Source organism: Trichomycterus rosablanca, chromosome 1, assembly GCF_030014385.1.
Source record: "Trichomycterus rosablanca isolate fTriRos1 chromosome 1, fTriRos1.hap1, whole genome shotgun sequence".
In the NCBI taxonomy this organism is placed as follows: Eukaryota; Metazoa; Chordata; class Actinopteri; order Siluriformes; family Trichomycteridae; genus Trichomycterus; species Trichomycterus rosablanca.
Window position 1 is genome coordinate 44,029,908 of NC_085988.1, and position 17,337 is coordinate 44,047,244.

At 37.0% G+C, this 17,337-nt stretch overlaps 1 protein-coding gene across 2 annotated transcripts; it reads right to left on the reverse strand.

The window, feature by feature from the left end:
- Positions 1-3,958: 3,958 nt before the first annotated feature.
- gtf2h1 (general transcription factor IIH, polypeptide 1) lies at positions 3,959-15,522 on the reverse strand. 2 transcript variants are annotated; one of them, XM_063003324.1, is made up of 15 exons: positions 15,494-15,522; positions 12,705-12,860; positions 12,408-12,600; positions 11,318-11,483; positions 10,881-10,974; positions 10,592-10,741; positions 10,412-10,491; positions 10,165-10,295; positions 9,126-9,204; positions 8,941-9,029; positions 8,112-8,229; positions 7,877-7,967; positions 7,020-7,135; positions 6,415-6,507; positions 3,959-4,699 (listed from the first exon to the last, which is right to left on the reverse strand). In XM_063003324.1, the coding sequence occupies exons 2-15, from the start codon at positions 12,856-12,858 to the stop codon at positions 4,613-4,615; spliced, it is 1,641 nt and encodes a 546-aa protein (XP_062859394.1). In that variant the 5' UTR covers positions 12,859-12,860; positions 15,494-15,522; the 3' UTR covers positions 3,959-4,612. The 2 variants fall into 2 exon arrangements, with proteins under 2 accessions (XP_062859394.1, XP_062859385.1); XM_063003315.1 differs by lacking the exon at positions 15,494-15,522 and adding an exon at positions 15,045-15,184.
- Positions 15,523-17,337: the final 1,815 nt, after the last annotated feature.

Genomic DNA, 17,337 nt, shown 5'->3' on the forward strand with positions numbered 1-17,337 from the left:
GCATTCTACTACAGCAGCCGGTACTACTTTCGAAAACGACGATAGATTGTTTTTAAAACTCAGTCTTAAATCATTTAAAATCACATTTAAACCATTACTTACCATGTATTAACATGTAAAAACCTTGCATATACCTTGGCATTAAGTCAAATAATAAATTTTACATGCATTTTTCTATTCAAATCAGGGCGTAGACTCTGAGGACGCAATGCAGGATGGAGTGAGCTGGTCCATTATGTACCTTGGCTTGTATTGATTGCTATATGAGATGCTCCAGAGACTAGTGCTACAGCATCAACTCACAGATTAGATCAAATAACATTTTACCTTCACATCAGCCTTCTGTACTCAGCAAAAAATAAACAGCAATGACCCCAATGACTTTATAAGGTCTAATGTGTGTACTCTTCCAACTGTGATATGCAGGGGAGAACGGGCATCATGTTTCAGCCCTCTGCTAATGCAGTTTTTAGAAGTATTGATCAAGTTCTTCTAAAACAGCCAATGTGGTATTTAAAAATCCTGGGGAAAAACCTTGCATGGCCAGTGTATTCCACCAGAAATCCAATTCAGACACCCAATTGGCTTAAGTCATCCACATTGTAACACTTACAGTGAGGGGAACAACATATGCATTTGCCATAGTTCTACAATTACTGACTGTAATCCATCTGTTTCTCTGCATGTTTTGTTAGCCCCATTTCATGCTGTTCTTCAATGGTCAGGACTCTCCCAGGACCACTATAGAGCAGGTATTATTTAGGTGGTGGATCATTCTCAGCACTGCAGTGACACTGACATGGTGGTGGTGTGTTAGTGTGTGTTGTGCTGGTATGAGTGGATCAGACACAGCAATGCTGATGGAGTTTTTAAACACCTCACTGTCACTGCTGGACTGAGAATTGTACACCAACCAAAAATATCCAGCCAACGGCACCCCATGGGCAGCGTCCTGTGACTACTGATGAAGGTCTAAAAGATGACCAACTCAAACAGCAGCAATAGATGAGCGATCGTATATTGCATGTAGAGAAACAGATGGACTACAGTCAGTAATTGTAGAACTACAAAGTGCTTACAAGTGGAGTTAATAAAATAAACAGTGAGTGTGGAAACAAGGAGGTGATTTTAATGTTATGGCTAATCAGTGTATACAGTAGTGTTCAAAAAAATAGCAGTGATTTTAAAAAAGTGAATAAAGCACAAAATCATTCTAATAACTTTTATTTCCATGAATGCAAATGCACTGAAAATACTACACTTTCAATTCTAAATCAAAACATCTAAATCAAAATTTAGCCAGTTTGTGTTAATCATTTACAGAAAATTAAGAAAAATGAATATTAGGCTGTTCAAAAAAAATAGCAGTGCCAGCATTTTTCTCAAAAAATTTATCTATAAACTAAAAATGTTTGAGGTTTCACTTTAGTTTAAATTACTGAACGAATATTTAGTGGCATTACAATTGTTTCCGAGATCTGTGTTGCATGGAGTCGACCAACTTCTGGCACCTCTGAACAGGTATTCCAGTCCAGGATGATTACACTACATTCCACAGTTCTTCTGCATTTTTGGGTTTTGCCTCAAAAGAACGCATTTCAGATATCAGAACACCAGTTCTCTATGGGATTGAAGTCAGGGGATTGGGCTGGTCACTCTATTACTTCAATCTTGTTTGTCTGTAACCAAGATGTTTTGGGTCATTGTCATGTTGAAACACCCATTTTAAGCACATTTCTTCTTCGACACAGGGCAACATGATCTCCTCAAGTATTCTGATATATTTAAATTGATCCATGATCCCTCGTATGTGATAACTACGCGTAACACCATGGTATGAGAAACATCCCCATATCATCATTTTGTACCACCATGCTTTACTGTCTTCACAGTGAACTTTGGCTTGAATTCAGTGCTCAAGGGGTGTCAGACATACTGTCTACGGCCACTAGACCAAAAAAATACAATTTTGCTTTCACCAGTCCACAAATGTTGAGCCATTTCTCTTTGGACCAGTCAATGTGTTCCTTGGCAAATTTGAACCCATTCAGGACGTGTCTTTTTCTTAACAACGGGACTTTGCAGGAGTTCTTGCTGGTAAATTGGCTTCACTTAATCATCTTCTGTACTCACTGGTAACTTCAGATGTTCCTTGATCTTTCTGGTGGTGATCATTGGCTGAACCTTTGCCATTTTGGCTATTCTTCGATCCATTCGAACAGTAGTTCCACGCTTCCTTCTGCGTCTTTCAGATTTTAGTTGTCACTTCAAGGCATTTGAGATCATTTTAGATGAGCAGGCTATCATTTGCTGCACTTCTCTGTATGTTTTTTCCCTCTACAATCAACTTTTTAATCAAAGTACGCTGTTCATCAGAACAATGTCTGGAACAACCCATTTTACCCAGTATTTCAGAAGGAAATGTGCTATGACCAACCTGTGCAACATTTGCCTCCCTCCTACCTTAAATAAGTGCCAAAATTGACACACGTTCTTCTGCAGAATGAATGATTTCACCAATTGAACTCCTCACTGCTATTATTTTGAACAACCCCCTTTCAATCAATGCTTCGATTACTCAGAATGAACGGCATGCATGTCCTAATTGTTGGGTTTGTTTTGTTTTCATTACTCTACTACACTTTCAAGTAAAATTTTTGCTATGTAGAAATAGCATTTCTACTAAAAACAGTGATTTATCAGGTCAATGGTGTTGGACTGCTATTTTTTTGAACACCACTGTATATACTGTGCAAACATCCTAGGTCACCATAAATTGGTTGTTGTTATAATGACCATATATATCTTTTTCTGTGCTCACAATGATTGAAATGAAGTGTATTATGGTTTGAAATTTTTGGGTCCAGTCATCAACAATATGTGAGAAGTTGGAGAAAGATGGATGCAGGTTTGGGGCTGCATTTCTGCCAGTGGTGTTGGCGGTAGTGTCCGAATTGATAGAATTATGATTGCTGAAACGTAAAGACTCTCAAAAACAACCCAACTGCACTGTCCCTCTAATAAACTTGTTTCTGATCTTGCCGATCCTCATCAATCCCCAGAAGAATCTCAGCATCTTCATCTCTGCCACCTTGTGTAGCTGGAGAGGGTACACAGCAGGTTTGAATGATGCAGATGGGAATGTGCTGACAAATAAGGAAAGTATACTGAGAAGGTGAAAGAAGTACTTAAAGGAGCTGTTAAATGAAAATCATGAGAATGAGAGAAAGTTGGATGACATGGAAATAGTGAGCCAGGGAGTGTCTCAGATTGGCAATGAGCAAGATTGAAGTACTTTTTTACCTTCCTTAACTTCTCATACAGCTTGCCATATGCCTTTTCCTTAGCCTTCACAACTCCTCTCTTTGCCCTACACTGTATCTCCTTTACTTTTGTGTACTCTCTTCATCTCTCTGAATATCCCACTTTTGTTTCTACATTCAATTATTAAACCTTTTAAGAAACCGTTACATTTCTATAATAATGTTAACATTCGCCATGTAAATCAAAATGTCTATAATAATGCTGTTAACATTCAACATGTAACTTACTAACAAGTTGCAGAATATGCTTTTACGCAAGTTCGTTCTTTATGATAAAATACAAGTGTTTTTTTTTTTTTTAGGTAACATGCTCAAGTATTTGTGGAAACCCTTTGTATAAACAGCTGACAAACATTTAGTGGGAAAAAAAGATATTAGAGAGTGTTTCATTTATAGAATAGGCAATCTGATTAAATGATAAGTGAGAAAAAAACTTGTCTATTCATGTGCCACTTTTTCATGAGTCACTTTTTGCTTAACTTGGTCACAAATGTCTTTTTGTCATAAGGATTGTTGCAGGCCTTTAAAATGTTTTGTCGCAGCTTTTCTCAATACTAAGCTTAGAAGTATGAACAAATTTAACCACATTATAATTTACAGCACAGAAAATGAAAAAACACCATCACACATTCTATTAGTTTGGAAATTTTATTATTTTTACTATCCCCACCATACCAAACTTTTTCTTCAGTGCAGTTAGAATACACATAGAAAGTAGTGCAGCTGGCTGCACATTTGAAATGCACAACAGAAACAGTATTTTTACAGTATTGCTTTATTTTTATTCCTGCTCTGCTACGAGCTTAGGGGTTTCCAGTCAACCATTAAGCCTGTACAGAGCAATACTGCATTGCACTGACATGGTTTAAGGTTTAAAATGTCCTTTTTTATCATGTAGTCATGTGCTGTGAACCTCTAAAGACACCCCCATTATCACAGACAATATGCATTAGACATTTTACGTTCCTGAGAATACTTCCTCTGGCATTAAGCCAACCGTTTGGTCATAAAATTTAACACTGTCTGATCTCCATCTGATTTCTTCCTGAAAGTGAAGGAGAGAAAAGAGCAGAACAAAGTACAAGACAAAATAATACAAAAGGGGATGAATGTAAAGTTATTGTGGGGACAGCCCGTCTCCACATGTCCTGTATCTCTTGGTACAGAGGTCTTCTCCCACGAATGCTTGCAACTCTGGGTGAAGCAGTCTAGCTGGTTCAAAAGGAAAACAAGTTCCCTCTTTATTTTTATCATCCTCTTGTAAATCGAATGGCTCATTCTCTCTTCTTTCAGGTTTTCCTTATTGTGCGGCGTGTCTGCCACGCATGCAGCTTGTTATAGGCAGCCTGGATCATTTCTTCCAGATGACCAGTAAGCTGTAAACAATAAAATCATGAAAAATCAGTCGTCAAAAAAATCACCATTACTTTCTGATGCATGTTTTTTTTTTATTTTTATTTATTTTTATTTATGCATTTTCTCCTCTTTTTCTCCCTTTTATCGTGTCCAGTTGCCCTATTGCATCATGCTACCTCTCCACCAATGCCGATCCCTCCTCTGATTGAGGAGAACGAAGTTAACCCACGCCCCCTCTGACACGTGGGCAGCATGCCGTATGCATCTTATCACCTACACTTTGACGAGTGCAGTGCAGCTCAGCGTTGTGTACGGAGAGACACACCCTAAGAGCACTCCCTTCTCATCTCTTTGCATGCGCCATCAATCAGCCAGCAGAGATCGTAATTGCATTAGTTATGAGAGAGAGACCCTATCTGGCTTAATCCCACCCATATCTGAACAACAGGCCAATCGTTGTTCATGTGGCTGCCCAGCCGGCAGGCAGAGCTGAGACTGGATACAATGTATTTGAGATCCCAGTGTTTTTACCGCTACGCCACCTGAGCGGCTTTATGCATGTTTTGCGTTTGAAACAGATAGGTACTGTCCTGGCAATGCTGGCAGAAACATTTTAGGCAGTGCTTTTTTTTTGCCCTTTCTCATATCCACATATGGAAGCTCATAGCTAATGTTACCAGCTGTTTTCTGCAATGTGTTTGCACAAATACGAATGCTCTAAAACATATCCATAACAACAATGGTAAAGGCTGCCCTCCATGCATTTAACGTTTTGTATTCTCCAAACAGAATAAAACTGTTGATTTTATTTTTACTTCTTCTAGCACATTAACTTTAAAAAGTGACTGTTTACTTGCTGCCTAATATATTATCCCAGCCCTTGACAGGGGCCAATATAATAATGTAATCATTGCTTATGACTTTACCAGTCAGTGGTTTTAAATTTGGGGCTAACTGATCTATAAAATATATAGAAGTAAATGTAGAAAGAACAAAAAACCACAATGCAATCTTTTAAAAAATGTTATGAAAGCAGGTAGAAATGCATTTATCATGCAACAATGAAACAGATCTACATTTCACCAGTGGGTGTATATATTGCCTCTTGCTCTGCATATATAATTTAATTATTCTACTTTCAAGGCACAGTATGGCAAAAACAGATTAAGCCAGTAAGAATGTCTGCTTATTGGTAATTGTTGTTAATTTTATCCCTGTTTGGAAGGATCAAATAATATTAGTTTACAGCTATTTATTAATTAGAGCAATTATAATGTAGCTATAATAAAATGTTTGATAAACATTCACAGACACTCACAGTAAAACTGCTGATGGTTTTAAAATGTACTTCTCATATCCTGACTGTGTGCAGTTTTGGCCCTGACCTGCCCTCTAGTGGATACAACCCTTAATCTTCCAGAGTTTGTAAACTACACTGCACATGTAGAAGCTGTGCACAAGTAAGCATCTGTTTGTTGCTGAACTATTCTTATATATACACACACACAGGTGTATATATTTCTGTATCTATGACATATTAATAAGAAAGAAGTAGCACTTAATGCAGTTAAATTTTTAATTATCACTTTAACATAAATCACTTTTTTAATACTAGGGATGCAAATTCACATTTTTAAATGCTTGTCAGTGAATCGCTGACTAATATCTGTCATTTTTTTTTAGAAATTGTTATAACTTTTTACCACACTATTAGGAGACAAAACAGTGAACTTACATTGGTGCCTAGATACTCTCGCTGGACCTTTTCTTGAAATGGGCGAAGCTTAGTTAACTGGAATTTTTCCAGATTGGACTGCATCTTAACCACCTTAACAAAAAAAAGACAAAGGTATAAATATTACTAACCACCTTCCTAATGAAAAAAATAATAATAATAGGCTTTTGTTAATAATAGTGTTTATAATACACTCAATCCTACATGGGCAAAATGCTGATTCTTCTTCTTTTTATCACCTCTACAATTACCATAATATAGTGTTAATTAGTTGGTTAGTTGACTCATTGATGCATAATGTGGTGGTGGTGTGTACAAAAAGAAATTACACAATCAATTACACAGTAGGACAGAACAGCTAAACATTACAATCTACAAACATGAATAAACAGTGCATAGGCCTATTTAATTTATTTCACTTTTAATGATAAGTTTTACTTTAATATACTTTTAATATTAATATTTTTACATTTAACATTATTTCAAAGGTTAACTTGATCAGAAAGAACAGCTTTTCCTAGTTTCCCAGGGAAGCCTACCCCAAAGTTTGAATACCACTGTCCTAAAGCAATTACTGATATTGCCTGTAAGAGTGACATTTGTACCTTCTCCTCCAGGAAGGGTGTGTTGATGGGAAAACAGGACCAAAAATGTCGTAACAGCTCCCCTGCTGCTATGTATAAGTGCTTTAGTTCATTTTGAACATCTGTGGGTACCAGCTCTAAAACACACAAACACACACACACACACAATTAAAGTACTTGTAAACTTCTGGTCAATATTATCAGTAATATTTTATGAACCCTAAGAGAGGTAAAATTTATGTTGCTCAGGAGGTGAATATAATGCGCAGGCCCACCAATTTTGAAATTCGAGTAAGAATCTCAGCAGTGCCATTAACTGGCTGGATACCTACACAGACATGATTGGCTATGTCTGAGAGAGCAGACTGAAGGGATTCCTCATTGCTGGCACAATTACTGCTGGCTGGCAGATGGAGTCAGCACAGAGATGCCTTAGAGAGAGCAGTGTGTGGCTCATCATACACGATACTGCTCTCTGTATGAACCCATCTCTGGCAGGTGAAAAGAAGCAGTTAGCAACTGCACATGAGTAGGAAGAGGCAAGTGTTAGGACAGCTTTCCTCAGTCAGGGTAGGGGTCTGTAGCAGTGGAGGAAAGATACAATTGGGTAATTGGATACAACTAAAATTGGGAAAGAAATGGAAACATGCATGCTCTTGCTTGTGATATTTATTTGGTTTTTTTTTGCCATGTTTAACACATATGTGTCATTTAATGGCAACAATAGGTATTATGTATCTGTCTATTTTATCTTGTCTTTATATTTTGGTCCTTTTTATATTTTCATTTCTTGCTTGTAAGATACAAAATGTATAAAATATATAAATATTAATTGTGTGTGTCTATACAAAGTAAATGTAAAGAAATATATAACTTACGACTAACAGTGTGTTGACCTCCAGATTGCATTAATACTCCTCCAGGGGAAAGGGCTGTGATGGCTGAACTAGCTGCACTGCTGGACATGACCTAAATAAAAAATATTGTAGAATGTGGAAAATATTATGACTTTACTAGCAAGAGCTAGGGTGTACTGAAGCAAATAAACAGCCCTAAGACACAGTTCAAATAATTTGTTTTGCTATTCTATTTCACAAAGTTCAAATTATATACCTGTGTAAGGCAGGGTTTATAGCAGCTCAGTTCTTCCTGGATGCAGTTAATTGAGTTAATAATGTCTTGACTTGTTGAGTAGTGATGAGACTGCAAGGGAACTGGACCATGGGAATACCTGAAAAAGAAGGAAGTAAAGTTGACATCCATCATAAAACTTTAGTCCAACATCCAACATAATAGTTTAGTTTGGCATTATACAGTATAAGCTTGTTTTCTCTTATTAGCAGCCCTTTCAGAGATGTAATTAATTTCAATAAAAATAATACCCATCAGTACTTACCTCATACCAAGAGTTTACATAATTGTACAATACAGTGTCAATTATTAGTAGTTTTATTAATACAAGGGATCTTCAAAAAGCACTTTTATTTATAGTAGTAATTGGTAGTGTCCGAGAGACTGAGGAGCTTATAGTCCGGATTTAGTGCCATCTGATTTCCACCTTTTTGGACCCTTAAATAAGCTTTAAGGGAAGAAGATTTTCATGTGATGATGTGAAAGCAGCGGTGCATCAGTTGCTACACACTCAACCAAAAACATTTTTTGCTGATGGCATTAAAAAGTTGGTATGACGTTGAGAAAAATGTATCGAAAGGGGACGTTAAGTGATGTGTTATTGTTTTTGAAATTCTTAATAAATAGTTTAAAAAAGTGAGGAAACTTTTTGAATCACCCTCGTATTGTCCACATGATATTATTTTACTGCATTAATGATACAACAGAAAACACATTTTAAAAGAAATTAGTATTTGTGCAATTAACTATAAATTCGTTGTAATGACAAATTTCAGAACTGGGTGTACAATAATAATATGATTTAACATACCTGTCAGATTTCTTAAGATTTAAAGCTATTGTTTTAGGCCCAGATTCATTCTCCAAGTCCTCAAACACTATAGCTTCTTGTAATTTAACCTAAAAAAGCCAACAAAATAACAAAAATAATTTACCAAAGAAAATGAATGGCGAGTAGCTCTGTACTCTACCTAAATATACTGGCTCATTTCAAACCTTTTTTATTGGGGGCTGGAAGCAGTCAGAGTCTCTAGAATTTCCATCAGTCTCACTGGCCTGGTCACTGAGAGCATCCCTGTATAAACAATTAAAAGGGTTACATTTTGAAAAATTGATGTATTAAATAAACGTCAACAAACTCATGCATCTAAAAACCAAATTTCAAAAAGGTAGGGACAGTACAAAAGTTCTGATTAAAAACAGACATCAGTTATTTGCAAACCCCTTTTGAGCTGTATAAAAAGATTACAAAAACATGTATGTACCTATAAGCTGCAACAAGTTCCACAAAGCTGTAATCGGGACATATTTATGATGCTGTCATATAACTTCTCTTAAAACAACATTCTGTAATCTACTCTCTTTGCCCAGGAGACAGGTCTGGACTGGAGGCAGACCAGTTCATCACCTGCACTCTCATATTACAAAGCCACGCTGTTTTAAAAAACAGAATGCGGCTTGGCATGGTCTTGCTGAGGCAACAAGCACATGTGGCTCTAAAATGTGTATGTACCTCTCAGCATTAATGACACCATTAGATATACGCAAGTTACCCATTAACTAGACACAAGTTTAACCCCATACTGTGACAGATGGTAACTTTTAAACTTTGCACTAGTTACAATCGGGATGGTTCTTTTCCGCTTTAGAAAACATAATATCCAGAATGTTCTTGATTGCCCAAGCCAAAGCCCAGACCAACATAATTGAACATCTGTAGAGAAACCTAAAGACAGCAGTTCACATACACTTGCCATCCCATCTGACAGAGATTGAAAGGATCTGCAATTAAAGAAAGCAAAAACTTCCCAAAACCAGGTGTACAAAGCTTGTAGAAATGTATCAAAATGGACTTGTAGCTGAAATTGCTGACAAATTGGCTTTTAGAATGGCATTTTTATTTTTTTAAATCTTAAAACATCTCTACACTTTGTCATAATAAGTAGATTGATGAGGAGAGTCAAATTAAATCCACAACACTAAAAAAAAAAAATTTGACAGGTAGTGCTAAATAAACATGACACATTGTGCTTACACTTTGCGTAGACCTGCTGCTAGCACCATGGCACTGTGATGGTTGAAGCGTTTGATGATGGCAGAGTTGCTGTTCTCCTTTACTGTTTTATTGGAGTTGGATGTAGAGGGAGCTGTTAGCGAGCCATAGCCCTTAAAAGAGTGAAATTTTTTTTTATAATATAGTATTAATATTGTATAAATAATGTCAATTACTTCTGTATATGATATGGCTTTTATAAGATGATGCATTGTTCATAAAATGTTACCTCATCTAATGTTTTATCCTCCAGGGATTGCAGGTCCACCATGGGGTTCTTTACACCTTGAACAACCAAGGACTTTAAACCTGCCCAAAAGAAAAGGCAAGAAAAGTATTCATTGCATTGAACTAAAAGACCAAAAAGACTATACAGATCATGCTTCAAAACTATTTATTAAAAAGTCACCCTTTTCATCCTGCTTGGCACACTCAGAAAAGATATCCTGCTGGCCAGTGTTGATGCGATCTCTGTGGAAGTAATGTGACTGGAAGAAGCGGGTCCAGAACTCTTTTTCGGTCATGCTGTGAGGCACATTTTCAGCATACTTCTGTTTTACTGGGGGGAAGAGATGCAAGTTATCACTACAATTTACCTACCACACCACTGTGTATTGAGAAATCAGCTTAGACAAAGAGTTTAATTAATGTATTATGTAAATCTCTTTAATATTAATCCTTATTTATAAACAACCTACCTGCTGGGTATGTTCTAAAGATTGATTCAATGATGTCAGAGGTCAGGTTGTATCTTAGGCCATTACAGCCATCAGTCTGAGGTCTGATGTCTGCCTAAAATCACAACAGGACTTCATTAGAACAACAAAAGGAACCAGATGCCTGGGCACCCAGGACAAAAAGGTATTATATCCAAGCCATGAGTTTTTACAGCCTTACTGGGTGAACGAGTGACATACAAAAAAATGTATTGTTTTTGTTTTGTTTCATTGTTTGATATGCCATTGCTCTGTTCTACGCACTATTTAATGTTTATGTTAAGTTTGTCAAAGCATCATTCAGTTTAAGATTAGGTACCAGCACCTAGAACTGTGCCAGTGAAAAAGTGCTATGTGATTTTCTAGCCAAACCATTACTTTTAAAGAAAATTGTGACCTAACTGTGTTTTGAAGCTTACCAGGAAAGCTGCTGATATTCCCACTTCCTGCTTGCTGTTGTTGGAAATGGAGTGATCTACAGAGTTCATGTTCAGCCGATTAGCCCAGAATTCATCTGCACTGATAACCTGACTTACTACCAGGTCTTTATAAAGCTGGAACAGCACAGGATCCTCCTGCAGCATCCTAGGAAACACAAAAAAGAAATAGTGTTTTTGTCCCCCAGCTTCAGTGCTTTTTATTATTATTATATATTTATACACTGAAATCACAGAGCTGTAGAAGCTCTACCAGGTAGTCAGGAGTCAGGACAAGCAGAACTTTATATGTAAAAAGACAAACTTTGTACTGAATACGAAATGCAACAGGTAACCATTGAAGACTATGAAGGATGGGAGTGATGTGGTCTGTCTTTTTAGAGTAGATGTGAATCACTAGCACTTCTCAGATCTATGCTCATTAAATTCTAACTCTTCTAAAAGGACAATGCAGTGGAATGGACCACTTTATCCAGCTTATCAAATACACTATATGGCCAAAAATATTTTGACACCTTGTCTTGAGCTTGTTGAACATCCCATTAAAAACACAAATGGTATTAACAGAGTGACCTCTATTTGATCTTTTCAGCCACTCTTTTGAGATGGTTTCTCACAAAACTTTGAAGTATATCTATGGTAATTTGTGCTCATTTATTCAAAAGAGTATTGGTATGGCAGGTCACTGGAGTTTTTTTTTTAAACCAAGCTTTTCTTCATGTATTTATAGACTTTGCTTTGTGCACAGGGGCACAGTAATGCTGGAACAGGAAAGGGCCTTCCCGTAAAATCTTGCAGCAAGATATATTGGAGGCATATAATTTTCATTATATAATTATCTTAATACACCTGTCAGCAATTGATGTGGCTGAAACGCATCAATTCAGTAACTAAAAGGTGTGCCCTAATACTTTTGTCCTTACAGAGTAGCTGCTTTAAAAGTAGCTTAGTAATGATGTCTAAATTATGTCTGTATAAAATAAATATATGCATCTTATTTTGTCAACTGAGAATTTTGAGCTGCATAGTGTTTTTGTACAATGTTCACTGCAGTAAAAAAGTGACTCCTCACCTGTTTTTCTCCTCTAGTTCTTTGTTAGCTTTCTTTTTGAACTTGGGCAGGAGTTGCTGCAAAAGGTCCTTGGCAGCATCTCGGTCCTTTACAGCTGTGCTTTCATTAGCAAAGTGGAAGGTGGTGCTCTCTCCTGTGTGTAGTACCAACTGAAGCTGAATTTTTGCTTTGCCATCAGGACTAATCTTCTGACCTGTCCGATCATGCAGCAGGAAAAGTATTTTTTAATACAACCAACAAAAGCCTTTAATAATAACAATATCAGAAGGCTCTTAAATTTACACCACCAATACTCACAACGGATGTCGGCATATGAGTGACTGACACTGAAGCGATCCTTTCCTTCTGGGCCCCAGGCAATGCGCTCAGTCATCAGATAAAGTGTACCATCCTGCTTTTTCTGCCGAACCCTCTTTACCACTAGAAGCACCTCCTCCGACAGGGATGCCATGACTGCAATAAAAATATTAAAATAAACACAGGACCTTCTAGCTGTGAGGCGACAGTTCTACCCACTAAACCACTGTGTCGCCCATACAGACACTGTGAACTTGCAAATCTCAGCTCTGCTACTGGCTGGCACTTTGACGAGTCAGTTTGTTTGTTTGTTTATTAGGATTTTAACGTCATGTTTTACACTTTGGTTACATTCATGACGATACGGTAGTTACTCGTTACACAAGGTTCATCACTTCTCAAGGTTATATTAAAAACAGTCATGGACAATTTAGTGTCTCCAGTTCACATTACTGCATGTTTTTGGACTAGGAGGAAACCGGAGCACCCGGAGGAAACCCATGCACACACGGGGAGAACATGCAAACAACACAGAAAGTACAGAATCGAAACCAGGACCTTCTTGCTGTGAGGCGATAGTGCAACTCACTTAGCCACCATGTCAGGTCATGACCAGGTCAGTAGACGGGTCAGTAGACCCACCAGACTCACAGCTATCGCTGTCTGTGTAAGCACACGGCCGACTGATAGCAGCACAGCTCTTATAATTACGCCACATGATCTCACTAGATATTACTGTCATGCTGAAACAATCATGAACTTCCCCAGGAAATGACATTACCTTGACGGCAGTAGGTGCTTTCCTAAAATCCCAATACGCAAAATTTGCTGATAACAGTCTGAATTATCTTTTTTGTCTTTGGCACAAAGAACATCTGTTTTTACGGAAACATGCAAACACGTGCATTCATCAGACCAACCATGTCCATGGCCTATACATCCATCTGAATAAACGTGGCAGCATTTCTGCACAGAATTTACATATGAAAATGTTTTTTCAAAGAACACCTGAACCTGTGTGCATATATTTATCACACTAGTTTCTCATGCAATGCCGTCTGAAAGCTCAAAGGCCATGTACGAGGGTTCTTCAAAAAGTTTCAGCACTTTAAAAAAAACAAACTATGTAGAAAAGTGATGGAATTTCTTTTTACAATTCTTAATAAATAGTCACCTTACGATGCATTTTTCCCAGCGTCGTACCAACTTTTTAATGCCATCAGCAAAAAATGTTTTTGGTTGAGCGCACAGCCACTGATGCACTGCTGCTTTCACATCATCATCATCACATGAAAATCTTTTTGCCCTTAAAGCTTCTTTGAGCATTCACAAAGGTGGAAATCAGATGGCGATAAATCCGGACTATATGCTCTTTCTCAGTCTCTCAGACACGACCAATTACTACACCTCCCATCCTCACCATTTCCAACCAAAATATACGTGTGGAACTTTTAAAAGATCCCTCGTACATTAAACATTTTCTGGATTTGTATCTTTTACAATATTATGTATGGTAGACAGAAAAGACTTAAACTATTTGCTAAGTTACGTTGAAAAATGTTCTTTTTGAGCTGACATTTCTCTCACAAAGTTTGGAACAAAGTGGTCAGTCATGACCCATCATTGCTTGCAAAGACTGAGTCTTTGGTGGATCCTTTATTTATACACAATCATGATTCCTTTACCTGTTACCAATTGACCTGCTTGTTTCAATATTGTACAGTATTTAATATTTTGTCTGTCACAACTTCCCTCAAGGGTGTTGCAGGCATTAAATTCTAAATGTATTCATATTAACAAAATACAACAAGGTTATTCAGTGATAAGATTTAAAATATTTTCTTTGTAATTATGTTAGTTACATAAAAGTTCCAGTGAATTAACAAACACAGATTCATTTTAACTGCGGTTTGACGTAAAAAAAAAAAACTGGTCCAGATGTGACATTCAAGGATGCATTTAAAAACCTCAAATGTTAGTGATTGAAAATTAAATAGCTTTGTAAACAATGTTCTTTGATAATTTCTAATAAATAAGAAACATAAAGCTGTTAAACAGAACAGATACAGCTGACAGTTTTAAGGCTTGATAGTAGCCTAGTTATGTAACTAGCTAACAAAGAAAAAGCTAAGCTAGCTAAAAATAAATGACAACGTTTAAAGGTTTAGTTAGGACACGTTAATATTTTAATCAGATTTATTTAAACCATATACAATTTAAAACGAGCCAGTAACTAGAACTTTATCCAATGAGCTGTATAATGTTAGCCAGTGTGTAGCTAGCAGGTGAAGTAGTAAGAAAGTGGCGTGCCGGTTACAGGAGCAGAAAGCTGTAACTTACCCGGAGCGCCACCCTTACAGCAGCTGTAACTCCAATACTTCCACTGTGATCACTGAACTAAACTAAAATGAATTGTATTGTTCAAACTGTTAACTGCAATAAACAGTAGTAGCATCTAAAGGTTTTAACCATGCATTCCACAACTTTTCCATCTCCGAGGAAACACTCTCAATACTGAAGTCAGACACAGTGTCAGACGCTCAGTACGCTTCAAAATTAAAGTCAAGTAGCGCTCGTATGGAGGTCTCGTAATGTTTAGAGGAAGTGCTTTAGTAAAGAGCACGTGATGTGTGTACAGCGCTTTGTAGTGGTGTGCGATACTGCAAAATTTGGTATCGATCCGATACCAAGTAAATACAGGGCCAGTATCGCCGATATCGATACGATACTTTTTAATAATTAAGGTAGATGCATCATCAAATTGCTAAGTCTAAATGAATTTTCATTACCTTTAGGTGTATTCAGACATCCCAAACTGCAAAAACTCATTTCAGGGAGGTACCCCCGGACCCGGACCTCGACCCCGACCCCCCAAGCCCACAAAAAAAAAAAAAGCTAAAAAACCTCTCGCACACACCAAAGGATATGGGTGATAACAGAACTTTTAGGAGCTGCTAACTGAGCTACTAAGCTAACTGTTCGCATCACAAACACATTAATGTGTACTACATAGTGCACTAGAAAGTGTGAAAAATAATAGATTTATGTTCCCTACATAGTGCACTAGATTGTATATTAGAAAATAATTTATGTTCCTTACTTAGTGCACTAGATAGTGTACTAGATAATAGACTTGTTTCTTACGTAATGCTTTAGGTTTTTGTTTGGGTTTATTGCCATATTAGCAACACTGGCTATTTTATGGCATAAATGCTTTAGGTAGCGTATTAGTTAACAGATTTAGGTTCCCTACATAGTGCACTAAATTGTATATCAGATAACGGATTTATGTTCCCTACATAGTGCACTAGATAGTGTACTAGATAATAGACTTATGTTTCTTACATAATGCTTTAGGTAGCGTATTAGTTAACGGATTTAGGTTCCCTACATACAATTGTTTTTGTAAGTAGCTTCTCTCAGTGGGGTTGTAAATAAATTCAGTTGTGTAAAGCGGTCCGATTTCTTGTTTCTGGTGCTTTACTTTCTCACCATGTTACTATCATGGCGTATCACCACCAAGCGGCTAACACATAGTTGTGTTTGCTGGGTAGGGTTGCCAACCGTCCCGTAAAATACAGAATCGTCCCTTATTTGGAAACTAAACATGGTGTTCCGTATTGAACTGATATGGGAGGTGCTTTATTCCGTATTTTTATCAATAGGAGACAAATGCTGCAGATTAGACAGAGACTTCCACACTGGAAGAAGCTGAACTACAGAAAAAATTACCCTAGGAAGAAATCTAGTTTGGTTAACTAAAATTACTTCAACTACTAGTTTGTGGAAGAAAATGTCAAATTGACTGTGTACATGTGATATGAAATTCTAACAAAATATAATACAAAAAAGTAACATGCCAGCAAAAGATGCCATTTTTGAGTTTATTCCAAACAGTGCCCACTGTAATACATACACTAAACAAGACTAAAAAAAAAATACCCAAGTATTTATGGAAAAGATCCATAAATGTTCAGCATTTTTATAATACCAGGTCTGTTTTTTTTTTGTTTTTTTTTAAGTAAAATTGCTTTTTTTCATGTGTAAAGAATTCTTGAAGAAGTACTGTACATGTCTCTGTGAAGATGGATTATGTAAAAATGTTGTTTGCACTATTGAGAAATTTTTTTTGTTCTTTTGCCTAAAATATGGTTCTGATTTATTATTATAAACAATGAAAAACATATACGTTAAACAGCCTAAATAAAACATTTTGATAAAATGTTCCTATGACTGTGTAAGACGCGTTATATTTTTATAGGTGCAACCCTAACCGCCTACCCCCCACTCCCGCTCAGGTAAACACCTGCCAAACCACCCCCCACTCTAGGCCTTCCGCCAACCCGCCAGCCCAGGGTGTTCCTTATTTCCTGTTCTGAAAGTTGGCATCCCTATTGCTTGGTGAATACATTTGTAAATGTTTAATAGTGACCAAATACATGTGTCCTTGTTAATTTAAAATACAAAATCGATGCTTTTCTGTTTACATTTATAAACACAAAGTCAAAAGAAAAGTGCTCTCATTTACCAAAACACGGAATAAGAGCCTCACTGCGCATGCTCCGATTCATTTGTGTAGGGTGCGCAAAGTGCATAAGGTGCGTCCGTACTTTACATACGTATAGTTTACACT

Bases quoted from the DNA above. Each gene is read 5' to 3' on its own strand.
- gtf2h1 (XM_063003324.1), bottom strand. From the start codon at position 12,858: ATGGCATCCCTGTCGGAGGAGGTGCTTCTAGTGGTAAAGAGGGTTCGG. The intron at 11,484-12,407 runs GTGAGGAGTCAC...TGTGTTTCCTAG, and splicing joins GAACTAGAGGAGAAAAACAG to GATGCTGCAGGAGGATCCTG. The intron at 6,508-7,019 runs GTACAAATGTCA...TTTTTTGTTAAG, and splicing joins CACCCTTCCTGGAGGAGAAG to GTGGTTAAGATGCAGTCCAA.